We start from the raw sequence: 27,720 nt of genomic DNA on the forward strand, positions 1-27,720 counted from the left end.
AAAATTTCTTATTAGCTGAATATTTAAAAACGGATACACAGCAAGTTAGGCCTTTTATCTACTTTAATTGTCTGCGTTAAATTATACCTATTGATTGCAGGCTTTAGAGACAAACCCAGTAAAAAAAAAGTTGGGTTATAAAATCAAACTTGCAATTCCTATTCTATATTGATGATGAAAAAAGTAGGCTATTTAAAGAACCCAGCAAAAACCTGTCTGCTACCATGGACCATAGCATGTGTAAGGTGATGTTCGTTGACTCTGTGTGCTACCATGGACCATAGCATGTTTAAGGTGATAAGCGTTGCTTAAATATGTTTCAAAAAGAAAAAAAATGTATCGCAATTGTGGCACCAAGCACACACACCACACACACAGTTGCCATAAAAGGCAAAAGGCCCTCTAAAGCTAGTGTTCTGATTGGTCTGTTTTAGCCTGGTGACACCAGCCTACGTATTTCCGCCTGAATTGATTTCAAGCTCATACTCAGTCTGGCCCAACCCCGTTGACAATCGTCTCCAGGACTCAAAATCCTGTAGGACCAATCAGCGAACAGTTCAGAGCTGTGACGCAAAACTCGCCTTGGAGGAAAAGACACGAAAAGCTATCGGAAAAGTTGTCTCAACTCTCGAGAACATCAGAAAATTAAAAGGAGAACAAGAGTATTTTCTTGTAAGTTTTATGATTGGAAAGGACGTCGTAGCTCTTCTCCCAGCTGGCTGTGGGAAGAGTTTAATCTACCGAATGCTTACTAAACGTTGCCTATTGGTTAAGGGAACTCCAATGATTTTAAACCTCAAGCTAAGCACCCGCTCATCTCGGAAACGAAAATGCAGTGCGTTTTGCCAGACTGAAAGACGGAATGAAATGGAGTCACAGGCTGGTAACGGCCAGGCTAGGTCTGTTTAACGGTTACTGTGGATCATACATGTGTGTGATTGGTCTGTTCTGGGTTACGGAGGGATCATAAAGGTGTGTGATTGGTCTGTTCTGGGCTTCCGTGAATTCATACAGGTGTATGATTGGTCTGTTCTGGGCTACTGTGAAATCTTACAGGTGTGTGATTGGTCTGTTCTGGGCTACTTTGAAAAAGTGAACTTTATAGCACAGTAATGGTGTAAGATGAAATCACAAATATACATACAATTATCTTATATTATTCTTTTGACAACATTACACATTCATCTGACGTCTTCTCAGTCAAACTCTTCTCCCAGTTAATAGTTGTAAAGCTTAGGCCTTTTATCTGCATTTCACCCAGTCAGTGATGTGTTTCTGGTGTTTGTTCCCCAGATGTGTCCAATTCATTTGAGGAAGAGTTCTTCATAACATGAGTCTGCTCCAGCTCCAGCTTCAGGCCTCCAGCTTCAGCAGTATCACTACTTGGTCCCAGTGAGTTGCTTCATGCTGAAAGACTCCAGGCGTTCAGTCTCAGGGAGCAGGTTGTTGAGCCGCTCCATCAGAGGCACGGTCTGATCGATGCCCATCTGGATGCGCCGCAGAATCATGGACATCTCATTCACCTTCTGGATCTGTTCTGCATACTTAGCATATCGCTTCTGCCGGTCCTGCATGATGCTGAACAAGGCCTCTACAGACAGATCCATCTAGCAGAGCAGAGAGTACATAAAGACTGTTAGTTTAGCAGACATATGGGCCATATCACCCAGAGCAGAGGGTACATTAAGGCTGTTAGTTTAGCAGACATATAGGCCATATCACCCAGGTGGGTTGTGTTGCACCTGATTTGACTCAAGCAAAGGTAAAATCTGTCTGTATTTCTCTGTGAGCATGTGTTGGTATATTCCAGACTTTACGTACCTGGAGATAACATAATATTTTCATTATTGTAAGCTACATTATTGTGTTTTGTAGGCTAAAACCTGCAGAAACAAAGTTTAAATAAGAACCTTAAAAGTACAATCTGCAATTCTTACGATTTAGATTTTATATTTGAGCTCAACAGCCAATCAAATGAAACCCCTCCCTGTGTGCTCCAAAAGCAAAGTGTTGATTGGCTGGAATAATGCATGTCTAGATCAGAGGCAGGGCTCTGTATGAACACCAGAGTTTGTTTACAGACTTGTACACATGCTTGGTTTTCCAAATAGGGTAATTGCTATATAAGTCACATACATAGCTGGAAGGGTGCAGATTTCTTTATTGGTGTATTCATTATAGACATGCATTTGACTTTATGGGATCAAACAAGGTTAAATGCAATTCACCTGGGAAAGAGAGACCTTATTTGCTGTTAAATGATCTGTCTTTAAGTACATTATGCTCACAATTAAGGCATCTTTCTTCATGTTGAGAGAAATTCCACATTGAATGAAAGGGTGCCACATACCTCTTTGATTCTTTTGACAAGAGCATTCTGGTCGAAGGCCACTGCCTCAGCACACTGATGGAGGTGGTCCTGGTAGCGTAGGCACAGCTGCAGCACATTAACAGTGTCCAGTTTCTCCACACAGACACTACTGGGAGTGGTTTGGCCACTCAAAACACCTGAAAACAGAGCTCCATTTAGAGTGGCACAAAAGTTTGAAACATTCTCATCAGCATGCTTCTTCCGTGTTACACTGTTGAGTTCAGTTCAAAACGGTTGTGTGAACTGTGAAAATCCGTTTCAAGAGTCCCTAGGGTTAGGGTTCTCTCTATAACCGTTTTCCACCAAGGCAGTTCCAGGGTTTGGCAAGGAGTGCTTAATCTCTGGACAGTTCTTCATGTTTTGACAGCCAAAGAACCGGCTCTTGGGCCAGGAGCAGCACCAACTTCTTGAACCGGCACGTGAAGCACTGCGTGTCTCAGTTCTGCAGCATAAGCGTGCTGATTTTTGAAATAATCAATGATGTTATGTCTGTAAAACTAAGATTAATGAAGTGGCCTTGTCTTCATCATGTTCAGCGCTTACATATTTCACTTGATCATACTGTACCCTGTACCCTGATCCAGATACTAGACTAAGACACTTTTTTATGTGTAGTACAGATGTAATTTCAATCATTGCTTTAGTCTTACTGTATGCGGTATACTAGCTGCCAGTTTACAGGCCATACACCTGCTGCTAGGGATGCGTACCGGTACGCCGGACCGGTTCTGGACTTGTAAAAACGTTTAGGTTCAGGTCCAGAAAAACCGAAACCCCAGTGATTCGGTACTGGACTTGTAAAAAATCTAGCACTCACATACTATATCCTACTATATTTTCGTTCTAGACCACCTTGAAATTCGCGGTGGAAAAAGACATTCCTATACCGTTACGCACCCGGACCGAAATGTCACGCAGATTTCGGTGCCTGAGCCGATTTAAATAAATAACAGCAACAAATCATGCAGCTAAATCTTGAAAACTTATGTAAAATGTTGTCTAATAAACATGAATTATTTCAGGCTGCAACATGAAACACAGGGGCTGCTTCCAAAACAGTAGAAAACTAGCGATAGCTAACTAGCAGTAACGTTAGTGGTGTAAGTATGATTTGTATGAATTATTTTGTATTTTTTTGCCAGGCAGATTTCGTGGGGCACATTTACAACTGCCCTAGCTCCCACTATAAACGTTGTCCTGTGTCGCTCATTGGTGTTTCGATAGCAACAGTCGTTTGACAATGAAGAGCAGGCAGCATGTCACAGAACAAGAACACGTTGTTGCACGTGAAGTATCGATACTGACGCCTCCGTATCGATACACGCATCGTAAATAGGCCCGCGACGATGTATCCCCGTATCGATATTTTGAACACACCCCTAGTTAATATAATGTTCATAGTTTGAAGTAAAAAAAAAAAAAGCTGTAGTTTGAAGCAAATGTTTTGTATGTATTTATATTAATAGTATACTTTAAACAGTTCATATATTCAAATATGCCATGGGTTCGGGTCCGGACTTATTAGGTCCGGACCTGAACCTAAACCTCTGGATTCGAATTCGGACCTGAACCTGAACGTGGGTTTAGGTATGCATCCCTACCTGCTGCCCACAAAAATGTGCTAAATCATCCAGCTAAATGTGCTTAATCATCCAGCTAAATGTCTGAACAGAATTACACATGCATACACTCAGAGGAGAAGGCTGCCAGTTTGAGATAAGATGATGACCTTGACTACACCAAGCATAAAATCAAAAAAACAACTGCTGACCTTTCAGAAGTGGCTGGAAAGTTGGGATTTCTTGGAGTTTGATAACATCGGGATCATTGTGAATATTGCGTATTGTTTGTGTTCCTTGGGCAACCACGACAATGTCATCCATTTTGGCTCTTTGCTTTGCAGGAGAAGATACCGCTGGAGAGAAAGAGAAAAATCAACATCTACATGAAGCATTTCATTGTGGTACACTTGTATCCAAACCATGTTAACGAGTATTGTTTTAGTTTTTGTTTGCAGGGCGTTCAAAGTGAGTTTGCCACAGGCACCAAAACACACACAACTGCAAGCACATGAATAAAGAATGCAATAAACCTACCTCTCCTCGAGCATTTCATTAACCAATGGTTGGTGCAAACATTTTGTGTATTTTTTGTGTATTTTCAATAACAGCATCTCAAACAATCCACCGTAACATGCTTGATTACACTCCTAGGTATCCAAGACTAATTACACCTGTACATTGCCTTGAAGATTTCACAACATCCAGTTTTTTTTGCTATTTAAACAATAAAACAAGGCTGTGCCCCTTTAACAACATTATAACTTTTCCTTGGGCTGTATTTCAAGGCTGGTGGACAAAGAAGCTGAGACCCAATTACCACTGTGGCATTAATGTCAAATAAGATGAGTATTGATTGGAGGAGTAGTTTTAAAAAACATTTCCAATTGGATTTTTTTCCAGTACTTATAATTTTGTTGCAGAATTGTGATTTGTGAATGCTAGCCCTGGTGGAGAGAGCAGATCCAAACACACACGCACGCCAGTGTAGTCCAAATACATTTTAATCCAATAGAGGTATGCATGCATTCAAAAATCTGAACTTGTCTGTACAATAGATCCAATTCAACAATCCTACCAGAAGATAGCATTACTAAGGTTATGGTGCAAACAATTGTTACAAACTGCATTATCTGCTAATATTTGTTTGCATGTTTAACTGTCGAGTAGCATTTCAATGGCTCATATTTGTGACAGATCATACAATACAGGGAACTATAACGGCAGTAACATTAGACGCTCCATGCTGTCTGTCACACATCTGGCTGTAGTACAACGTCTGCTTTGAGGCTGGCTAGCAAAAATCAGAGCTGAAACAAAGCAATAATGTGAAGATGCCTTTAGACTGTTGAAAATCGCAAATGGAACACTGTTAGTAGATGCAACCTGGCAGGGAAACAAACACCTTACCCCTCCACTACTGCAGAACCCCTGAATGTGTGTGTGTGTGCACATGTATACTAAATTCCAAGGATTTGTAAGCCACACAATTAATTATGTATTGGATGAATGAGTTTATATATCTCTATGCTTTTTGCAAAATGGGACAAAAAAGGATTTGGATCTAGAGACTAGGGACCATAAACTTTAAAGGGCATTTTCTTAAAGTTTGGCGGTGCAGAACATTTGAAATTCAGAAACCTTTTGTTTTTAAAGAACATTTCGCCAGATCCCAGACACCAGATATTGTAAGTACACTTGGGATATCACAGATGAATGCGTTCTTTGTGTGATTTTGTCGAGGACTTGCGTGCAATTTAATCAGGAACTCTTACTATGAAATGTCAGCCTATCATTACTGTAACCTGAGATCGCTAGAACTATTTTCTATCCTGGCCAACATAAGCTAAGGGCTGCAGACGGAGAGTCTTTTATGCTTAGGAAGGTTCATAACTGAGTGAAAGGACCCAGAACTATCTAAGTGACAACCATGATTAGAGCTGCTCAAATTCTAAAAATGCTAGGAAAAGGCGCTTTAATGCTTCCTTTCTTATCTCCTTTAGCATAAGGTACACTGGACCGTGCTTAATGAAGGACCATTGAGTTCAAGGAAAGTAGTTAGGAGAGGACATAGGATAGTCAAAAAAATGATGTCCTAACACAGCCAGGCTCGCCTGTGAACTGGAAGTTTGTAGTTTTTAGTGTTATTTAAGTGCATTATCAGAATTCCTTGTTGCAAAGAAAAATCTCTATGGTAAAATGAATGGGTTTTCACAAAATCGGCAAAAATATAGTGTGAGTGAAACGTCAGTAGAACACCTAGACAAATAATTCGGTGAGTTACAATATCGGTTTGTCTTTTGTGAATAACTGCCGTCTTGTCTAATACAAATAAAAATGTTGTTACCAATATGCTAAACAGGGACGAAGTGGACTACATTGTGTCGCTTACATCAAGCAGCATGTGAGACTCTACAGTGGTATCTATGGTTACAGACAACTCTTAACATAGTTCTTTAGTTAGATACAACTAGTTAGTTAACATGTATAACTTTTGCTAATTGATAATGTGTTCACTTTGTGTGGAGCCTCAATGTGAATAGTTGATGCTTACCCATTTGGGTGAGATCACCAACTTTCTATTGGTGCCGTCATCAGGATAGTACCAACATTATCTTGGTTGCCCTTGTGAGGAGAGTATTAACATTTATACATAATTGTACCCAAATGTATTTGGTACCCATCACCAGGTAATGGACCTACATTAGAATCTGGAGGCCAATGGATACATTAAATATTAAAATGTTCAATTAGTTGTTTTAGCGTATAATATAAGAGAACGCAGCCAGCCCACTACTACATATGCAAGCCCATGCATCTATCTATAGACAACTTGGATTGGATTTGACTGCCCCTTATGATCCTGATCCCACCCTGAGAAAGTCTCTCTAGATCCACCCATGTATTTGGGGAATCTGGCCCAGATGTTCTGATAGGTGTGGTCCATATCCACCTCAGTGTCTATTTGCTATCTGGTAGGGCAGGGAAGAGAAAGCAGTCCTGGTTAGTAGCAGCCTAAACTAGCCTAGAATTTGAAAGAAAGTCGCCCATTAGGGGCAAACTGAGGAAAGGGAAGGGAAGCGTTTGCAGGCGCAAGATAATCGTGTGGCAACAGTGGATATCCAGCACGGCAATTGAATTTCCTATGACAATTCTGTTGCACAAGATTAGCAAGGGTTTGTTGTTCACCACCTGACGTACCAAGGTCGGAGTGTTTAAGGTCTGAGTGTTTATGCTCGGAATCGCCACTTTGTTCAGCTCCCATGATGGAAGACCTCAAGACCACAGGTTAAGGGGACCTGCAAAGATACAGAGAAGCCACTGTCAAAACTATAAAACATTCACCTGAGGCTAAATATCTGAACACATAAAACAGTTATATTAATGATTACTCATTGGCGCAATAACAAAATTACACACTTTCTGAATTACAATCATGTTAAATAGACTTAAGTAGTCATTAGCTAGCTGAAATATGAACTGAACTGAGCGGTGTTTCTCAAAAGCATCATTGTCTAACCACTGCTGCAATCTCTGTGGTTACAACAGTCATTCAATTATTTGATGTTTCTCAAAAGCGTAGTTCAAATGATCAATCGCAAAGTTGGGTGGTAGCATTGTTTCTCATTAATGGCAGACGGCCATTGTTTAATTAGTCCTGACACTTTCATTATGAACCAAAAACATCTTCACACCTCACTTCACACTCATAACATAAACAGCGTTGTGTTTGCCCTGTTGTTTCAGCAAAGCATCTCTCACTACCAGTGGTGACAGAGGCAGACCACAACTGGTGCTCTTAGATGAATACAACATGTCCGCATACAGGAACCAGTTAGTTTGAAAATCTGTTGGGGGAAAAACCCTGAAAATGTAACCTGTCTGATATACCATGCCCTCTGTCTATAATAATTACATATTATAAATTTGTACTAAGATCAAATATGGACTTCTATGGATATGTGCTTTTCTTTGAAATGAGATGCAAGACTGATGCATCACCCACAACAACATTTTACAGTTTGGCTGGGCTCTATTTGCTTAAATAAAAAATAAACCAGTTGAACACAGATTATTTTTTTGAAGGCTGAAATGTATGCTCTAGTCATCTTTCTTTCGACCATTTCTGAACTGTTAAAGGACCTTTGTGTAATGTGTTTACTGTACTAAAATAAAATCATATAATGATCCCGATATGTCATCAGAGTGTAAGGAAACCTATTCAGGTGAAATGCTGGCTGTAGCATAGTTGTCAGAGAAGCCAGTATTTCGACCTAATATGTTTCCTTAAACTCTGATGACATTTCATCATTTTATGATTTTATTTCATTTTCCTGTCCAGAGCATAAAGTCTGTCTGTGTTTTGGCCTGTGTGATCCCGCCCACTGCCCATTTCAACAGTACAGTTTTGACACCCCGAGTTGCCAGATATGAAATTAATTGTCTGGCAGACTCAGAGTCATTTGTATGCTCTCTATATGCTGATTATGTCAACAACGTTGTTGGGACTATAGTTTCTGCCTTAGCTAACTTACTAAGGTTTCGAAGAAAGTAGGGCGATAGTTCAACACAGCCAACAACGCACCCCTGGTTGACTTGGCAGATTGCTATCGATATAGGATGCTAAATGTTGACAAACCCTGTAACGTCAGCTCAAGCTTTGAGTAACTGTTACCGTAATGTTTTAAGACTATAATCGATTTCTTCTTCTGTCAAGACAGACAAATAAAGTTAATCTGTCAGATCACGCCTGCCAAAAACAACGTTCATTGTTTACATAGCACAAGATGAGGTTAACCAGCTAGGCATTAGTTAGCTAACATTAGTCAGAACATTTTCTTGTGTTTAGCAAACTCACAGCAAACAATAAATCAATAAGAGTTGACAGAAAAACGAACCTGCTTGCAAATATACGTTTGTAGTAGTTCCAGATGATTGTCTGTTGTAGACAACCCAGAGACAAAAAAAACTAACTCCACATAATCGTGTGAAACCAGACGTCTAGTACGACGGCTCAGCAGCGTGAGGTTGGCCCAAATAACGAAATGAAACAGGAACTAGCGCTTTAGGCTAACAGTTTTTCAGAATAAAGGTTTTCGGTTTTCAAGAAAGTATTAATAATAATAAAATAAACTGTTAGCTAAATTGTCGAACAATGGACACATATCACGTCTAAAGCACGTATAACAATATACATCACAAAATCAAACAGAAAAAGTGACATATCATTAAAGCAATTAAAGATTAAGTAACCTATGAGCCCAAATGAACACACCTGCTGCCTTGAAGTTGGTGGGCTGAGAAAACTACAAATTGTCTCCCCTAATATGGGGCATAGATCTTTTCAGCAGAACCTCTACTAACATATTCTGAAATAAAAAGTGGGGAATTGACCGATCGCGAAACTCCTCCCTAGAACGGCCCTTGTCCAATCATACCTTAGCAACGGCTACTAAGAGAAGAAGGTCCGACAACTTTGAGGTCTGAGCAGCGTGGTTAAACAGTGTGCCTACGGGACTTGTAGGTATGACATGAGGTACCCTGAGAGATTAGAGGGATACGTCGTTTTTTTTTTCGCTTCCCCAAAGCCCAAAACACAGGCGCAAAAGTGCCAGCTGTGTATTAAACAGTGTGGTCACCCCACACCCAACTAAATATATCGCAAAATACACATATGTCTGCTCCAAAGTAAATCAAGCTGCTTGCTGCCAGCTAGCTATCGCTAGGTATGATGGCTAACTATCTAATTGAGAGAAAATCCCCTAACGGTTATGGATCATGAATACTTGTATTATTACCACTAGAATAACATAACTAGTCTATCCAACCAAAGTGTTCATGTTAAAAAATGTTAATGTATGTGCCTGTCTAAATGTCACTGTTACTGTCTGTATGATTGCTCGCAGAGCTGTTGAAGCTATCGACAGCAAACGCCAGCATTGAACAAAACTTTTAAAGAACACTTTGTAGTTTGTATTTATGCTTAATACAACATTGAACAGAACTTTTAACGAACACTTTGTATGTATGCTGCTGGCGTTCGCAATCGCCAGCTTTGATAGCTCAGCGTGCACATTTACAAAGGTTACTGACGGTAACATCAGCATTGCTAGCTAAGCTAGGATAGTCACCATACATACCTCCAGAGTCTCTCGCCAGAGACGGAATAAATAATAAGAATAATCCTTGGAGGTTATTAGCTAGCTTGAAATATTGTATACAGATCTTACCCAGTGGTGAAATAACATGACTAGTCTACAAGGTTGTGCTGGTTGCATTTCAATGAAGAGGTCGTAGGGTTTCTATTTTTTTTTTTTATTGAGACCTGTATGCCTTTGCTTCAATTATTGTTGTGTCCACTTCGTTGTTGATCTTAATATTTTGGATATATCCTTCCACTACATATTGCAGTCCCTTTTGGCTTGATCTGGAGGATACCGCGGAGGTATTACTCCAAAAATCATCACTTATACTGACAGTTATAGCGATCGTACCCGTACTTGCCATGGCTTTAAGGTTGACAGTTCCGTGAATTGTGTCGGACGTAGCAACAATAACTAGGGGGCGGAGCCCTGGCGATCGGTCAATTGTCGGCTTTGCAACGTCCAGAACCAATAAACCGAACGGCCTATTGACCTCCATAGGCCCAACTATAATACAGCTGCTGCATTAAAGTTGTTGGGCTGAGAAAACTACAAATTGTCTCCCCTAATATGGGACATAGATCTTTTCAGCAGAACCTCTACTAACATATTCTGAAATAAAAAGTGGGGAATTGTCGGCTTTGCACCCTCCAGAACAGATAAACCGAACAGCCTTTTGACCTCCATAGGCCCAACTATAATACAGCTGCTGGATTAAAGTTGTTGGGCTGAGAAAACTACAAATTGTCTCCCCTAATATGGGGCATAGATCTTTTCAGCAGAACCTCTACTAACATATTCTGAAATAAAAAGTGGGGAATTGTCGGCTTTGCAACGTCCACAACCAATAAACCGAACGGCCTATTGACCTCCATAGGCCCAACTATAATACAGCTGCTGCATTAAAGTTTTTGGGCTGAGAAAACTACAAATTGTCTCCCCTAAAATGGGGCATAGATCTTTTCAGCAGAACCTCTACTAACATCTGAAATAAAAAGTGGGGAATTTTCGGCTTTGCACCCTCCAGAACCTATAAACCGAACGGCATATTGACCTCCATAGGCCCAACTATAATACAGCTGCTGCATTAAAGTTGTTGGGCTGAGAAAACTACAAATTGTCTCCCCTAATATGGGGCATAGATCTTTTCAGCAGAACCTTTACTAACATATTCTGAAATAAAAAGTGGGGAATTGTCGGCTTTGCACCCTCCAGAACCTATAAACCGAACAGCCTATTGACCTCCATAGGCCCAACTATAATACAGCTGCTGCATTAAAGTTGTTGGGCTGAGAAAACTACAAATTGTCTCCCCTAATATGGGGCATAGATCTTTTCAGCAGAACCTCTACTAAAATATTCTGAAATAAAAAGTGGGGAATTGTCGGCTTTGCAACGTCCAGAACCAATAAACCGAACGGCCTATTGACCTCCATAGGCCCAACTATAATACAGCTGCTGCATTAAAGTTTTTGGGCTGAGAAAACTACAAATTGTCTCCCCTAATATGGGGCATAGATCTTTTCAGCAGAACCTCTACTAACATATTCTGAAATAAAAAGTGGGGAATTGTCGGCTTTGCAACGTCCACAACCAATAAACCGAACGGCCTATTGACCTCCATAGGCCCAACTATAATACAGCTGCTGCATTAAAGTTTTTGGGCTGAGAAAACTACAAATTGTCTCCCCTAAAATCGGGCATAGATCTTTTCAGCAGAACCTCTACTAACATCTGAAATAAAAAGTGGGGAATTTTCGGCTTTGCACCCTCCAGAACCTATAAACCGAACGGCATATTGACCTCCATAGGCCCAACTATAATACAGCTGCTGCATTAAAGTTGTTGGGCTGAGAAAACTACAAATTGTATCCCCTAATATGGGGCATAGATCTTTTCAGCAGAACCACTACTAACATATTCTGAAATAAAAAGTGGGGAATTGTCGGCTTTGCAACGTCCAGAACCAATAAACCGAACGGCCTATTGACCTCCATAGGCCCAACTATAATACAGCTGCTGGATTAAAGTTGTTGGGCTGAGAAAACTACAAATTGTCTCCCCTAATATGGGGCATAGATCTTTTCAGCAGAACCTCTACTAACATATTCTGAAATAAAAAGTGGGGAATTGTCGGCTTTGCACCCTCCAGAACCTATAAACCGAACAGCCTATTGACCTCCATAGGCCCAACTATAATACAGCTGCTGCATTAAAGTTGTTGGGCTGAAAAAACTACAAATTGTCTCCCCTAATATGGGGCATAGATCTTTTCAACAGAACCTCTACTAACATATTCTGAAATAAAAAGTGGGGAATTGTCGGCTTTGCACCCTCCAGAACCAATAAACCGAACGGCCTATTGACCTCCATAGGCCCAACTATAATACAGCTGCTGCCTTGAAGTTGTTGGGCTGAGAAAACTACAAATTGTCTCCCCTAATATGGGGCATAGATCTTTTCAGCAGAACCTCTTCTAACATATTATGAAATAAAAAGTGGGGAATTAATGGCTTTGCACCCTCCAGAACCTATAAACCAAACAGCCTTTTGACCTCCATAGGCCCAACTATAATACAGCTGCTGCCTTGAAGTTGTTGGGCTGAGAAAAATACAAATGGTCTCCCCTAATATGGGGCATAGATCTTTTCAGCAGAACCTCTTCTAACATATTATGAAATTAAAAGTGGGGAATTATTGGCTTTGCACCCTCCAGAACCTATCAACCGAACGGCCTGAAAATGGTGTGAGGGTAGACCCTCGAATAGATGCAATTTGAAGTAGAAAGCTGATAATGATAATCTTTAACTCAAAAAACAATTAGACCCTTTGATTGCCTATTATTTCATGATTAGCCTATATCAAAAAACCTTCTCCCCCTCTTTTTTTTTGCACCCTTTTATTAAACAACATTTTACACTTTTAAACAACACCCTTTTATTAAACAACATTTTACACTTTTAAACATTTTAACAAAGCTAAATATAGCCACAATATTGCACATTCACAGACTTCACAACCAAAAAAACAGATGCAACAATGTTTCTTTTTTTAAAAAGTTTTTTTAATTTTGACAATAGTAATATTTATGATACAATCTCTATATATAGTATCTCCATTCCAGACACACACACACACACACACACACACACACACAAAACACCTCTGCTAATTTACAAGATATACTATTTACAGGCTATAATTTTATACAAAAAGGAAAAACAATCAATGGATGGATGAATGGACAGATGAATTAATACAGTATAGTGAAGGGAGCCAATTTAGAAACTGTAACAGACATACCACTAATTAATGTCAGAAGCTAGATGTGGATTCCCATATCATTACAAATTACTTTACGCATTTGCGCTTACTTTCCACTGATATGATTAATATTTTTTTTGGCAAACAGACAAACATACAACCCACAACTGCTCCCGTCTGGTTGGTGAAATAACTGCACTCTTTGACATTACTAATAATGCATCTAACATTTATGGGTCTCCCAGTCATTGCTATGTACTGACAGACTAGATACGTTGGAGGGAACTAATATGTTCTTCAATTGTTTTATTTTCTGAATATGAGGAGTCCATAATGTCCATGTGCACACATTTACCTGCACTGCCTTAGACATGTACATTGCTACACATATCCAATGTGTACCATTTACATTTATTGGCACAAAAATTGTATCTAACTTCCACCAGTTACTTTGGGGTGTTGGGGGCATCCAGTCATAATTACTGAAATATAAACTATTAAGACTCTGTGTTACAAACGTTGCTGGTACACCCAGAACTTTTGAACTTACAACCTCCTTTAGTAATGTATCTATGTAACTATCAATAACAGTGTCGTTTAATATCAATAACAGTGGTCAGTTACAACTCACGACCTTACACGTATCTGAGCACATGTGCTTCTCTGTGCATACCTCCAGAGCCATCACACTTTCTTCAGAATTTCTATCTAACACTGCCAAAACTGCTGTACTACTTCCTATCAATTCAACAAGTTCCTCCCAGGATATATGACGAGAGCCCACTCCTATACCACCCCCCAATGTGACTATCCTTTCTAATTAACATTAAATATGGAATCATGTCAAAATAAAGTAACACACCACAGAGTTTATAGAAAAAATATACAATTTTTGTTTATATAAAATTGTCCTCCAAAGAATTGCCTGGACAATCAATCCCTACAAGTAAAGTCTCGGGTAAATGGCAGGGGAAAACCTCCCCACTAAGCCCATTGCCACATACACATTTACCTTCTTCACCGAACGTTGCACCACTGAAAACATTTTGCATGTCTTTTAAATCTACAGTAGTTCTTACTACTAGTACTGATCAGGGGCCGTATTCACAAAGCCTTTTATCTTACCACTAGGAGTGCTCCTAACTCGCGCTAAAACCTTTTACGTAGGAGTAATTTCTTAAAAGTGATTCACAACGGCTCTGAGACCTACTCATACTAAGGATAATACCAACTCCTAAGCTTAAGATAAAAACTCCGTTGCTATGGATGACGTCGCTTCTCATGCACGAGTTTAGAAGGGGTGAGGACGGTGATTGGTTGTTGACAGGCTCTCTCATTAAAAACTCATTCGTGACGTCTCTCTAACAATCCCACTATATCGACTGAAAATAAGAGAATAACCTAGGCTTCAAATTAAGTCATATTAAATAGTTATGGACAGTGCAGTTAGCAGAATGCACACGCATGATGACAAGTTTGTGCATCCAACGGGAATGACACTTAGCACGTTAAGAGAAATATAAAGCGATCAATATAAAATCTGGCAATTGCATGTAATCAAGGCAGTAATAATTAAAGCACCCAGCAAACTGTTAGGATATTATATTTCCAGCCCTTGACCACTTCAAATATCAGCACATACGGCCCTTCAAGCCCTCCAATCTTAATTGATCATAGCGAAACGAACGTGAACCGTAGCCTAGGCGAAAGCCTACTGGTCCCAATAGCCACTGTCACCCCAGCGGCATCCAGCTGGTAAGTTCTCAAAAACCTGCGACCGCTCTCCGTTGAAATGCACCAGTCATCGGTACATCCAGGCCACGGTGGACGAATTATTGTAATGTGTGTCCCGTCACTGGACATTCCTGCGATCGCCATGGAATTTACTTTGATATTGTGTAATAAGCGATTGTCTGGATAAACTGTTGGATGATGTGGGGTCTACAGTGCGTTGATAGTTTGATGAATTAAACGGCTGACTGATGATTCCCAGTGTCGTCAGTTGCGTTTTCCGCGAAGCCAAACAAAAATCTTTATGTTTCCAAACATTTCCTTCGGGACACATCGTTGTTTAAAGGCGTCATTGCATCCCGCGCTAATTCTACGACAATATTAATACCTTCACGGTTTAAGCAATGTCTTTTATCAATTCCAAGTCGGCTGCAGCCATCTTACGATTTTTTGTGAATAGGTCTTAGTGATTTAGGAGTCCTCATGAGGAGTTTTAAGCTGTCCTAGACTTAGGTGCTACTTTTAGGGATAAAATATTTTGTGAATTGCTCTTAGTAAAAAAAATTAGGAGTCCTACATTTAAGACTGACACGCCCATTATTTTTAGGAGTTTCTCCTAAATTCGCCACTTATGACCTACTTTTAGCCCTAAGATTCTTTGTGAATACGGCCCCTGTTTTTTAATCTAGCTCCTTGTCCATTTTTACACTGCGAACAATGAAACGCATGTATATTTTGCACACTAAAAGCATTTCTAAGAAGGTTTTTGGCTTTAAATGTATCTTCAACTAATTGTTCAATAGCCAAAATGCTTTCTTCAAAACGTAATGGTGAGCTACACTCTACCTCATCCTCATTATTCCAACCTGTCAGAGCAGTAAGTGTTTCAGTCAAAGCAGTTGACTGAGTAATTTGGCTTGCTCTACCAAAATCTGCTTTTGATCTGTGGTACGACACGCAAGAAGAAAGTAATAACTTTACCTGAGAGATTACAGCTAAGGTGGAATTTGATTTGTCAGTTACACAATTTAGTGGTGTATGCCCATGTTTCTCAAAAATGTACACCAGTGAAAACAATCTGTGCTCTTGTTTTTAGGAGTCAGATTATTTTCACGTTTTTTGTTGCCTCGAAATGACCTAAAAGTAACCACCAATTTGCCATGGTGTTATCATATGAATGGGTCTTCGTGATAATGGGTGTGAAACTATAATATGCATATTCGTTTTACACTCAAAAAAAATAATCATAATTCTCCAACAAATATTAAAAGCACAGACCCAAAACTAGATACCAGTCCCCAAAGTCCTCACACGGGTTTGGTGAAACACAGGAAAACGAGTGTAAAAATATATCAACCTCATAGCGTTAAAGGTTTCATGTTTGTATGACAGAAACGGGAAACAGAAAGATTTGTAGCAGATTTGGAATACCACCACACATTCCCCTATGAAGAAGATTTGTGTTAGGATGCAAATATGTTTGAGTGACCATTAGCGCATCCAAGAGTGATGACACATGGTGGCAGATGCTGCCTGGGCATTTTTCTGTTGAATTAAAAATGGTGTAGTTTTATTTTGTGATTCTAATAAGCGAGTAATGCTTTTGCCATGGCTGTTCAAAGAAGGCAAATGGAAGTGGATTTGAGGTCTCTTTTATTGATCCTTTAAAAAAGCTGAAGACAAATCTTTGTGTATTTTGTGTTTGAACAGGATGGTCAATTCTTTGAGTAACAAACACTTCCACACAAGTCTCAGTATCCATTATAAATGGCTTAATGTCCCTTGTTCCAATGGCAGATTTCAACTCAACCCACTGAAGTACACTCTGCTATGTCAGCCTTTCATTAGCATCATCCAGATCCAATGGAAGGTTCTGATTGGTCACTTCTCAACAGGCCTTTTCCTGTTTCAGTTTCTCTGCTGCCTCTGCCTCCTGTAATCACAAATTACAATTACACGTAACCAACTGAAAATGCAAACAAGACTTTCCCTTTGGTTTAACTTAACAGTGGAGATGCATAATCTTTACCCTTTGAATGTATTTCCTTCACTGGTCATAATTTTCTCCACCCCTCTTTTTTTAACTCCATTTTCATCTCCCTCATGAGCTGATCATATTGAGACTGCAGTGGGACGGAATCACAGTGAAGTCAATTAACACAAAACACTTTTGAACATCCATCCAAACATCTTTTTATTTACCCCAGTTTATGTTAATGAGATATTTTATCTATGGATCCAGTGTGGCTAACCATGTTCATTGAATTTACAAAATATGAGATCAGTAATCCCTAATGAAAAACTCCAAGGAGACACACCACAAATTACAAACAATAGAATGGACATTCCTATTGTCAAACTCAAAACAGAAAGGAAATGTGGGGTCACTGATGATGCATTATGTTTGATAGAAGTCATTCAATAACCCTTAAATGAAATAAATGACAGGCAGAAGATGCGTTTGAGCACTAATTAGGTCAACATCCATAGCGATTAGTGGAACTGAGGTCCACAGCAAAGTAGGAAGTTCTGCAGAACAAAATAACATTGCTGATGTCCATTCTATGCCTTCCAATTCAATAGAGACATCTTATGCACTATCACATCATGATATTTGGGTTATTATGAGTCGACTCTCATACTTATTCATTTTCATATTCATGCTATATTTAATGTAAGGCCCTATGATTTCCACAACCCAGAAAATGAAATCATATGATGGGAGAGAAATACATTCTATAGTGTTATAGACCAATTTTGTGCCAACATGAGTGACAGAGGCACATCCAAGATGTTGTCAGCAACAGCTAGTTAAATACAAAAGTTTAAGTTCTGTGCTTTGTAAAGAACCTTTCAATTGTTATTTGCTATGTAAATACATGGAATTAAATTCGAAAAAACGAATCTAGAAAAAATGATGGCTACTAATGGCTGTTGAACCATTTTGCTAGGGATAAGGGATAAGTGTTATCTCCATTGTAAATGCATTAACTGTTAAGTTGTTTACTACAGCCATAGATAGCATGTCATAAAAAATATAAAACCATTAGGGCTGAAACGATAACTCGAGTAACTCGAGTAACTGGAGTACAAAAAATACTCGAGGCAAATTATTTCGTTTAATTCATATTATTTACGATGGTGCAATGGCGGAGAATCAAAAGACCAGCCGTAAAATGCCTTTCCGCATGGTAACTGTATGAGACACTTTGTTGATAGTGACGTTGCCTAGCAACGCTATGCTCTAGGACAAGTTTAGTAGGTTGCAAATTCAGTGGCAAAGTAGTGGTTCCTATGTTGTTCCCAATGTTCCCTCTAATTTTTTTCAGCACTGAGCAAATATTTTTGATTCTGAGCGCACATTTCAGCACTGTGAGCAATTCGTAAACCACGCGACCTTACGGAAATGACCAAGAGCCTTGGTTAGCCATAGGTTTCCAAAGAGATGACAGCAAATACATCAATATGTCTACAAGGTTGATATTTATTCAATATCCTTTTTAATGGCTGGACTTTGGAACATTTTAATGATGGTGTTTTACCAGTCAGTTTAGTTGAACTTAAAGGATCTTTGGTTGAAAATAAATAAGGTTTAGGGAGGTTATGACTGGTTCACTGGTTATGAATGATAATGATATATATATACACAAAATAAAAGTATCCAAGGTGTTTAGTCATTTCTCAGCAGGTACAACATTTAAGTAGAACTTCATTGAAAGAAAAATGCTAATGCAGTGCTTTACAATAAATATAGTAATTATGGTGTATTTTTTCCTAAAGGTAGCCTTTATAAAAAAAAAAATGTAATAACTGGAGTGGTTTGCAACAAACTACGGTAAGCTACAAAACATGTCATTTGAATTACATTGAGGGAGCTAGGCCTATCTGGCTGTTTGGCTCATCTTGTCTGCAGGCCTATTGAAGACACACCTTTCTGCCTAAACATATGTCAAAATGTTGTTGCAGTTATAGCGGCGTTCACACTAGACTTCTTTTTAAAGAAAAAAGCGCAGCCTTCAGCGCCTTTTGAGCGCTTCAGAATTCACGGATATTATGTGACGTCACTGTCTTTAAAGCACCGCCATATTTGTGTCGGATGCAAACACATTACGGTCATAACATACGGTCACAACTCACAGAAAGTTCAAAACGCTAGGGGATATGTTGCGCTGTTGAATGTGACAACCTAAATATACAATTGCTAAAGATTTAGGGAATGACTGACCTGTTAAGTGAAACGCAGCACGTTGATACAGTCGTAGTAATGGCTGTGTATTATCAAAGCTATATCTTCAAAGCTAGCAAGCTATTTAGCCCTTCACCCAGGAATTTGGCTACAACTCGTTAGCCAATATTGGCACTCTTGCCTGCTCAGAAGAGTTTCTGTACGCTTGAAATCTCCGGTTTATGGGAATGGATTATGTACAAGATACATGTCAATGTCGGGAAAAGAAAGTTGGGGCAGATGCTTTGCAAAAACACAGTTAATCGCTAACGGCTAGTAGCATGCTAATATTAGTTAGGTAGCTCAGACACCTCGCAAATCCTCTTAGACGTATTTTTCAGTTACAATAATGTGGTTTGTAAATTGTACAGTGTCTATTTCTCGGTAACTTTCTAAAAATCTAAGCAAAAAAAAGTTAAACTAAAAACTTCTAGGTTCAAATACGATGGTCTACTGCGTTTGGTCGGTTAAACTAAGGTAGAAGGTTACTAGGGAAGGTACGCGACTACCTACTCTCCTCGTCCTGATAGGTCAGCTGTCAAAAAGGCGCTTGACGTCACCCGGCGCCTTTCTGAAAAGTTGAGAAAATTGAACTCAAAAAGGCGTCGGAGGTTGCGCTTTTTTAGAAGTTTATAAAAAGCGGCGCCTTTCTGAAAAGGCGTCCGCCTTTTTGCTTTTTCCCATAGAGTTGCATGTAAAAAAGGCGCAGAAGGCGGCGCTTTTTTCTAAAAAAAGAAGTCTAGTGTGAACGCGGCCTATCAAGATCACTTTGAATAGGGCCTAATAGGTCTAATTGAAAATATTGGAAATTTCTACCTCAAATCTTCTCGCCTCACGATTTTGTCTTGGTGGCATTCATTAGACTGAAACCGCGTTCACAGTCGGCGCTAGATGCCTGGAATGCGCCACAAATGTCGAAGTTGTACCAGATCTGGAAAACGCTCACTTTTCAGCGACCACCTTTTTCAATTACCATGAACTTGAACTCTACAAATGCGTCCCGGGACCGCATATTATGCTTCCTCCAGAAGCGCTTCGAACCTTTTCGCCAGATTGGTCACGTCATTCAGCCCATGATCAAATTTACTAACTGCACGATCCAACGTGTCAGGCTCAAAGGCAGCCCACTCAGCTCAGGGAAGCGGGCATCCAAGTGCTCACAAACTTTAACGACAAACAGAATAATGTCACCTTTGTTCACTGCATGTTTTCCCACCAGCGAACTCTTTTCGCGTTTGCCTCCAAGCATATGTAAATATGTCTGAAAGTTTTATCCTACCTGAGTCAGTTTGGACTATTTCATCTAGCCGTTCATGTTTAAACGTTAGGCAGACCTTTTTCTGGGGCACCTGCTCTGCCTTTCTTTTCGCCATGGTAGCCTATAACTGCTGGAGCAGAGACCGGCAAGAGAGCTAAAGGAAATGTTTTATGTAAACATTCAAACGCACATCCGGCTTGGTTGTCAGACATGTCAGTATTTTAAATGATTATTACCTAGCCTACATCCCCTTTGATGCTCAGATTTTTTAACCGTAAACATTTTTTGTTTATGCAGTCTGAAAAATGTGCGCGGTCTGAAATATATATTGCGCGGCCTCTTCGACTGGCCTGCGCGATCGCGCACGCGCGCAGCTTAGAGGGAACATTGGTTGTTCCTATTACGTTTCGAGTGCTCATCATTGTTCGACATGTATGTAAGGCATTGTGTGCGTACCTAATGAAAGTAAGGGTTTTCATAAAGTTACTACTGTGATAATCGTGGATTTAAGCTTCATGCGAGTACATATTGCTATTAAGTGCGATTAGCATGCTAAGCGGAGATTTAGTTATGATTCTTATGTTGAGTCGACGTTATAAGGATGGGTTCATCCTGTTCAGATTTCGACTGGATGAGATATGAATGAGATCCATGCTGCCTAGTGTAATGTACACTTTTATATGTATTTAGTTATATTCGTTGTGTAATTGTTATCGTGAAGCAATAACTCGTTAATGTGATTCAGTGCAGTGCTGATAAGTCCGTATTCTCATTGCAGACAACACACACATACTGTATGTACGATCACAGGCATCGTCATGTAATGGAAATTGATGAATGCACATTAAAGGGAGATAAAGAATACTGCTTTGATGATCGTGGGTGTTTTAACAGACTAGAACCAGCAAATACAATCACAGGTCACTCTTCAATGTAATGTAAAAGTTGACGCTAGCGGATATATGATTGCTAACTAATATGGACACTAGCGCTTGTTAGAACGTAGGCCTACATTATTTGTGATTATTTTTAGCCTATGTTATGAGATTATAGTGATGACTAGGCATCGTGTTAAGTAGCAAGTAAGCAAACAATTCTCCAAGATCTCATGTCATGCACTCTTCATTTCTCCCTATCGCAAGTGTGGTCACATACACACAGCTGTTGTGCTTTCAACCTCGTTGCGGCGCACACTATTGGTATTGTTGTTATAAAACGCAAAAGTACTTTTTATCCGATTACTCGATTAATCGATGGAATACTCGGTAGAATACTCGATTCCAAAAATACTCGATAGTTGCAGCCCTAAAAACCATGTAATTGGCCTAGGCATTCAGTTCTGGGAAAATCTCCCACACCTTGAGTTTCTCATGCTCTTGCTCAAGTGCACACAGCTGCTCCTGCACGGCTGGAGCGGAGACCTTTTTCAAAGCCTCATTTTCTCGCTGGACTCTCTCCACCACCTTCTTCATCAGACCAATGGTCTTCTCCAGCTCAGGGACCGTCTTCCCACTACCACCTGCCTACAAATGAAGGGGAAGGTCACTGTATCACATAACGATTTAGGAAAAGTTTTTTAACATATAGGGCAAAGGGATAATTTACCTTGCGGATGTGCCCAAGTTTAGCTTCCATTGCAGCCTTCTCCTTCCTGAGAACATTACACATGTCTTTGAGATCAGACACTTGGTCCTGTTAGGAAAATGTGAAGCATGAGAAACAGAGAGAAGATAGGTGATCTCTGAATAGATGCTCTTTTTAAATTGTATACCTTTAATCTTGGCAAGTCTTTGGTTGCTTGCTCCAGCTGGAAGCAGAGCTCCAGGTTTTTAGAAGAGAGCCTGAGGTTTTCTTCTTGTAGTTTATGCTCTTTCTGTGTAGGAGACTCCACATACGGTCCCAATGTCTGCAAGAAATGACAATATTTACACTTTTCACTCTCAGGAATTTTGCCTTGTATTTTAATATATTGCCAATATGCCTGTCATTTGCTTTTTTCATGAAGAGTTGCAAGGTGCTTTATTCACCCCATAGTAACAAAACAGTTGACTCTTACAAGGTACATGCTTATGCTCCAAACCGGTTGTAGGCTAAATTACAAGCATCTCATTCCTTCCAAGCGTTTTATTATTAATTTAACTAGTTAGGCAAAGCACTGTGTCAGTGGCTGTTATTGTGTAAGATTTTCGTACAACTAATTTATCCGATTTTGAAGGTTACCGCAAGAATTAAGGAGGCAGTGGGAAGTTGCTGTAAGAAGGGAAGGTGTCTCCGCTGGTAAAACCTCCCTTCTCTGCAGTCAGCATTTTGGAGATGACAACTTTGATAGGACAGGACAGACGGTTCAGATCAGAGAAGGAGTCTTTCCATCTGTCTTCTCTTTTCTGAGTCATTTTCAAAGGGTAATGTTTGGTGAAATAAGGTGAAATGGACCATAAAGTGGGATTGCTTTTTGGTGAAAAGATTCAGGGGCCAAGCCAAATTTCTAATCTTTTAACCATACGGTTCTTGGAGCTGCCACAGACTCCAATGCAGGAAGAAACAAGAAAACAGAAGATGAATGAAAAAAGGTAGAAACACAGCTTCACTACTTGGTCCCCAATAAGAAAAGGTATAAATGCAACTATTAAACACAAAGACATGCGCTGAATTGAGACAGATGCAAGGAGAGACAGAACACTAATGAGCCAGGGTAAAAACCATAGAGTTGAAGGACCCAACGTCCCTAAAGGCACGAGAGACACAGAGGAAGAAGGTCCCCTGTTGGAGGCTGAGCCCCCACCTGAGCACGAAGACCCAGTCCTCACCACCTCACACAGAACAGAGCCAAACGCAGAGACCAAGAAACCAGCCAGAAGGAGCAAGCTCAAGTGGCCGAAGTCAAATGAAGCAGAGGCATGGCGCACATTGGACACAGACCTGATCAAGACCCTAGAGGGATCACTGCGTGGAGGGGCAGAGTCTAAGCTCAACCTGATTGGGGAAATCATATACTGGACCTGCAAGGATAGGTTTGTCGAAATTGTCCCCAAACAGAGGACCGCCCTGAGATAGAAGGGAAGGAGGGAAAAGGAAATCCTCCAGCTGGTGCAAAGGCGTCAGCAATTCCGCAAGAACTGGAGGAAGGCAACCCACGCAGAGAAAGAGGGTCTCAAAGTCCTGTGGGAGGAGGTCAGGAGAAGGCTAGCCGGGCTTCGCAGAGCTGAACGCATTCTTCACAAGCGTAGCAAACAGAAGCAACAAGAGCGAACCAGCTTCTTCATAGATCCCTTCAGGCGTGCCAGACAACTGCTGGAGGAAAAGAAGAGCGGCAAGCTTGAAACCACCAGGGAGAAATTGGAACAGCATGTTAAAGAGCAGTACAGTGATCCGCAAAGGAGCATCCCCTTAGGAACACCAGGATACGTGCCTCGGCCTGCACAGCCGACAGCTGAGTTCAACACCACGCCCCCTAAGCTCAGTGAAGTCGGGCAAGTCGTGAAGAAGGCAAGGTCCTCTTCAGCACCAGGCCCCAATGGAGTCCCCTACAAGCTCTACAAGAACTGCCCCAAGGTACTAGAGCTGCTATGGTACCTAATGAGAACTGCCTGGAAAAAGCAATTAATTCCATCCGAGTGGCAAAGAGCGGTAGCAGTCTTCAGAAACAAACTCCAACTCCATCGCCCTGCTAAATGTAGAAGGAATGATCTTCTTCTCAGTACTAGCCCGAAGGATGACCAACTACCTGCTAGAGAACGGCTATGTCGACACCAGCTGCCAAAAGGCAGGGGTCCCAGGTTTCCCAGGATGTGTAGAGCACTCCTCGATGATCTGGGACCAGATCCAGAAGGCCAAGCGGGAGAAGACCGACCTGCATGTCATCTGGCTCGCCCTTGCCAACGCATATGGATCAGTTCCACATCAGCTGATCAACTACGCCATGGAATTCTTCCACATGCCCACCTGCGTTAGGAACGTGGTGGCACAGTATTTCAGCGACCTGCAGATTTGCTTTTCCCTCCAGGATTACACCACCGGTTGGCAGAGGCTCGAAGTACGAATCGCTATGGGGTGCGCCATTTCTCCAATACTATTTGTAGCATCCTCATCGGCGCGAGACAAATGGTTGGAGGGATCAAACTACCAACTGGTCAGAGGCAACCCCCACTGAGGAGCTACATGGATGATGTCACCAGCCTCCTTCAGACAGCAGCATGCACATCGAGAATGCTGAAAAGGATGGATGAGTTGATGTCGTGGGCAAGAATGAAGATCAAGCCCTCCAAATCTCGTAGCCTGTCACTCAGAAGGGGAGTCAGTAACGACAGCACCATCTTTGTCGTTGGAGGAGAAAAAATCCCACTCCTATCAGAGCAACCCATCAAAAGCCTGGGGAGGCAGTACACTGCAGAACTGTCTGACAAGCAGATGGGGAAAACCCTCAGGAAACCCTCATGAAACAGCTCTGTGACGGCCTGACAAGGATTGACCAAATTCCCTGGGAAGTACAAGGTCTGGTGCTACCAGTTTACACTCTACAGGAGGGTAATGTGGCCCTTGAAAATGAGTGAGATCCCCGCAGGTAAGATGGATGGAAAAGCCAATTCATTCATCAGAAAGTGGTTGGGGCTGCCACAGTGCCTATCTGAAACAGGTCTCTTTGGGAGTTTGGGCTATATGCAGGAGAAGACCAGGCTGGTTCTCGAACTACGGGAGTCCACAGACCAGTCGGTAAGGAATGCAAACACCAAGGTTCCAACCGGCCGCATGTGGGATGCCCAAACCAAGGTTGACCAAGCAGTCGGTCGACTGCTACACCTAGGAGATCATGGGCAGAGTCCAGGCAGGAAGAGCAGGGCTAGGATGGGGAGAGGCTCCTCGCTTCTGGTCCAAGGCCAACCGTAGGGAGAGGAAGAAGATGGTGGTGTCAGAGGTGACGAGGATGGAGGAAGATCGCTACAAGATCAAGGCGGTGTCGCAGGGTCGACAAGGAAGCTGGACAACCTGGGAGGGAATTGCAAACCGGAACATCAGTTGGTCAGACGTGTGGAAGATTCCACAGGCAAGACTCAGCTTCCTCATTCGCTCAACCTACGACACGCTTCCCTGTCCTCGGAACCTCCACCAGTGGTTTGGAAATGAAGAATGCTGCTCACTCTGCAATGCCCCCAACGCAAGCACATCTTAGCAGGCTGCAAGATCACGCTTTCACAGGGGCGCTACAGGTGGCGCCATGACCAGGTCCTGAGAAAGCTAGCCAAAGTGCTGGAGGTGTGCAACAATGAACCACCACCAGCAGAGGACCACACCAGCTTTATCTCCGAAAGGAGGGGTAAGGAGACACACCAGTCCAAGAGAAGTATCAAGGCCCTTTTCCCCCGACCAGGAGTGGAACATGAGGGTTGACCTCGACAGGCAGCTCCAATTCCCCACGGAGATCACCACCACATCTCTCAGGCCAAACATAGTTGTATGGTCAACCAAGGCAAGATTTGTGCACGTCATGGAGCTCACAGTACCACTGGAGGAGGGGATGGAGGCCGCCTTTGAACGTGAGAAGGCCAAGTACTCAGAGCTGGCTGCTGAGTGCCCGGAGGCTGGCTGGAAGGCTACCATCTACCCAGTGGAGGTCGGATGCCGAGGGTTCTTGGGTTTGTCAACCACACGCCTCTTGAGGGATGCAGGAGTGACCCGAGGGAGGCTAAGGAGGGCAACAAAGGACCTGGCAGAGGAGGCTGAGAAAGGAATCTTTTGGCTCTGGCTGAGGAGGAAGGATAGGTGTTAGGGTAATAACACCTAACCCCAGACAACAGACGCAGGGGAGAACAACTATCAGCTGCAGGGGGTGACAGGGACACGTCCCTGTCACTGCTTCGCCACCAGGAGACGTTCCAGAATTAAAGGGGTAAAACATTGGTGAATGGTGGTTTCTGGCTGATGACCCTGCAGCTGATCCATGGGCACCGGCAGGCTTTTAGCCAGGCATGCGTCCGTGCGCTGTTCTAAAATAATAAGAAATTGGACGCACTATTTTTATGCAGACGCCCTACACACGCCTTAAGTTTTTCATCCCGTTTTCAGTCAGTCAAACTTTTTTAAACGTGTTCACAAACGTTAATGAGCGTATTCACGTTGCAACACGTAAAACAACAGTCTGATACCGCTATCAGGGGTGGCGAACGTGCGCCGCATGCGGCTCTTTGCCGGCTGACGTGAGGCTCGGCTCCAGCTCGAGTGCTTACTGACTTTTCTCTTGGTGTACAGAATTTTCATATTGTAAAATAAACTGCATCAAATCTAAAATGCATATTTTGCACGCAATATATTTGGAAATACAGACAAAAAGCTGTCCGATTTGAATGGGGTATTTATTCATGTATATTTTGTCATCACGCGATCTTGATAGATGTCTTCAAGTAACGTTAATGTTCCAAACATGAAACATTCTAATGTGTGCACCCAGTCTCAGAGAGTAACTAGCCAGACTAGCAGTCGCTACTGAAAGAATGCCATGGATACAGCAAAGCGTAAAGCTAAACAAAAATATGAAGATGAACACCGGACGTTCTTGCCTGAATTTCGCGGAGCGAAATGGAAACCCCCTCTGCTTAATATGCCAAACGTCACTGTCGCATTTTAAAGCCTACAACTTGGAGCGCCTTCTCTCCACACACAATGCTAATATAGCCCAGGAGATCCTAACGTCACAGAGCTGTCCAAGCACAAGGTACATACTTTGAATTGTAACGTCAGTCAGAGAAACAGACTCGGCTTTTTGGGAAATTTACGAAGTACTCTGAAACGGTCACGTTGGCATCGTATCATTTGTCATGGAATATTGCTCAAGCTAAAAAAATCATATAGTGAGGGAAAGTTTGAAAATTGAACAGAGGATATCTGACATTAACTATAATTAGCACTTACCTCAGCAGATGTCTTCAATATGTTTATTTTTGTGCCATATTTTTTAATCTACATTTGTTAATTTCTCTTCCTAAAACCCACTAGAGGACACTATTTAAAAGGTTATTTTCAAAAAAAAAGGAGGCAACTGATTAGGCTATTCTCCAGGCACAGTCGGTTTCTCTGTTTTGTTTTGATCCCAGTCATTGCAGAGAAGGAGTCCTCACATAAACAGTGGAGGCAAAGGGTAGTAGCTGCTCCTAAGCTTTCTCTCCCAGGTCAGGGGT

The 27,720-nt window shown here is 41.4% G+C and overlaps 2 protein-coding genes across 3 annotated transcripts in view; both read right to left on the bottom strand.

Annotated features, from left to right (window-relative positions):
• Positions 1-1,084: 1,084 nt before the first annotated feature.
• Positions 1,085-8,959, bottom strand: borcs5 (BLOC-1 related complex subunit 5). Of its 2 annotated transcripts, XM_080842119.1 has the most exons (6): positions 8,829-8,868; positions 7,132-7,229; positions 6,485-6,555; positions 4,143-4,286; positions 2,351-2,508; positions 1,085-1,607 (listed from the first exon to the last, which is right to left on the bottom strand). In XM_080842119.1, the coding sequence occupies exons 3-6, from the start codon at positions 6,486-6,488 to the stop codon at positions 1,380-1,382; spliced, it is 534 nt and encodes a 177-aa protein (XP_080698245.1). In that variant the 5' UTR covers positions 6,489-6,555; positions 7,132-7,229; positions 8,829-8,868; the 3' UTR covers positions 1,085-1,379. The 2 variants fall into 2 exon arrangements, with proteins under 2 accessions (XP_080698245.1, XP_080698244.1); XM_080842118.1 differs by lacking the exon at positions 6,485-6,555 and having other exon boundaries at positions 8,829-8,959.
• A 7,895-nt stretch (positions 8,960-16,854) lies between these two features.
• cep290 (centrosomal protein 290) overlaps positions 16,855-27,720 on the bottom strand; it is a gene marked incomplete at its 5' end in the record, with an annotated part of 73,492 nt that continues 62,626 nt past the window's right edge. Inside the window, 5 exons of the mRNA XM_080841806.1 lie at positions 16,855-17,001; positions 17,098-17,191; positions 21,910-22,074; positions 22,157-22,243; positions 22,323-22,457. Of these exons, the coding sequence (XP_080697932.1) occupies positions 17,123-17,191; positions 21,910-22,074; positions 22,157-22,243; positions 22,323-22,457 (456 nt within the window). The 3' untranslated portion in view covers positions 16,855-17,001; positions 17,098-17,122. The remainder of the gene's footprint in view (positions 17,002-17,097; positions 17,192-21,909; positions 22,075-22,156; positions 22,244-22,322; positions 22,458-27,720) is intronic.

Source organism: Sprattus sprattus (assembly GCF_963457725.1).
Source record: "Sprattus sprattus genome assembly, chromosome: 7".
NCBI lineage: Eukaryota > Metazoa > Chordata > Actinopteri > Clupeiformes > Clupeidae > Sprattus > Sprattus sprattus.

What these genes read in the sequence shown, in the direction of transcription:
- borcs5 (XM_080842118.1), bottom strand. Translation starts at nt 7,195, where the DNA reads ATGGGAGCTGAACAAAGTGGCGATTCCGAGCATAAACACTCAGACCTT. An exon ending in TTTCCAGCCACTTCTGAAAG is followed by an intron (nt 2,509 to 4,142) that starts GTCAGCAGTTGT and finishes CTCTGTTTTCAG; the next exon opens with GTGTTTTGAGTGGCCAAACC. An exon ending in TTGTCAAAAGAATCAAAGAG is followed by an intron (nt 1,608 to 2,350) that starts GTATGTGGCACC and finishes CTGCTCTGCTAG; the next exon opens with ATGGATCTGTCTGTAGAGGC.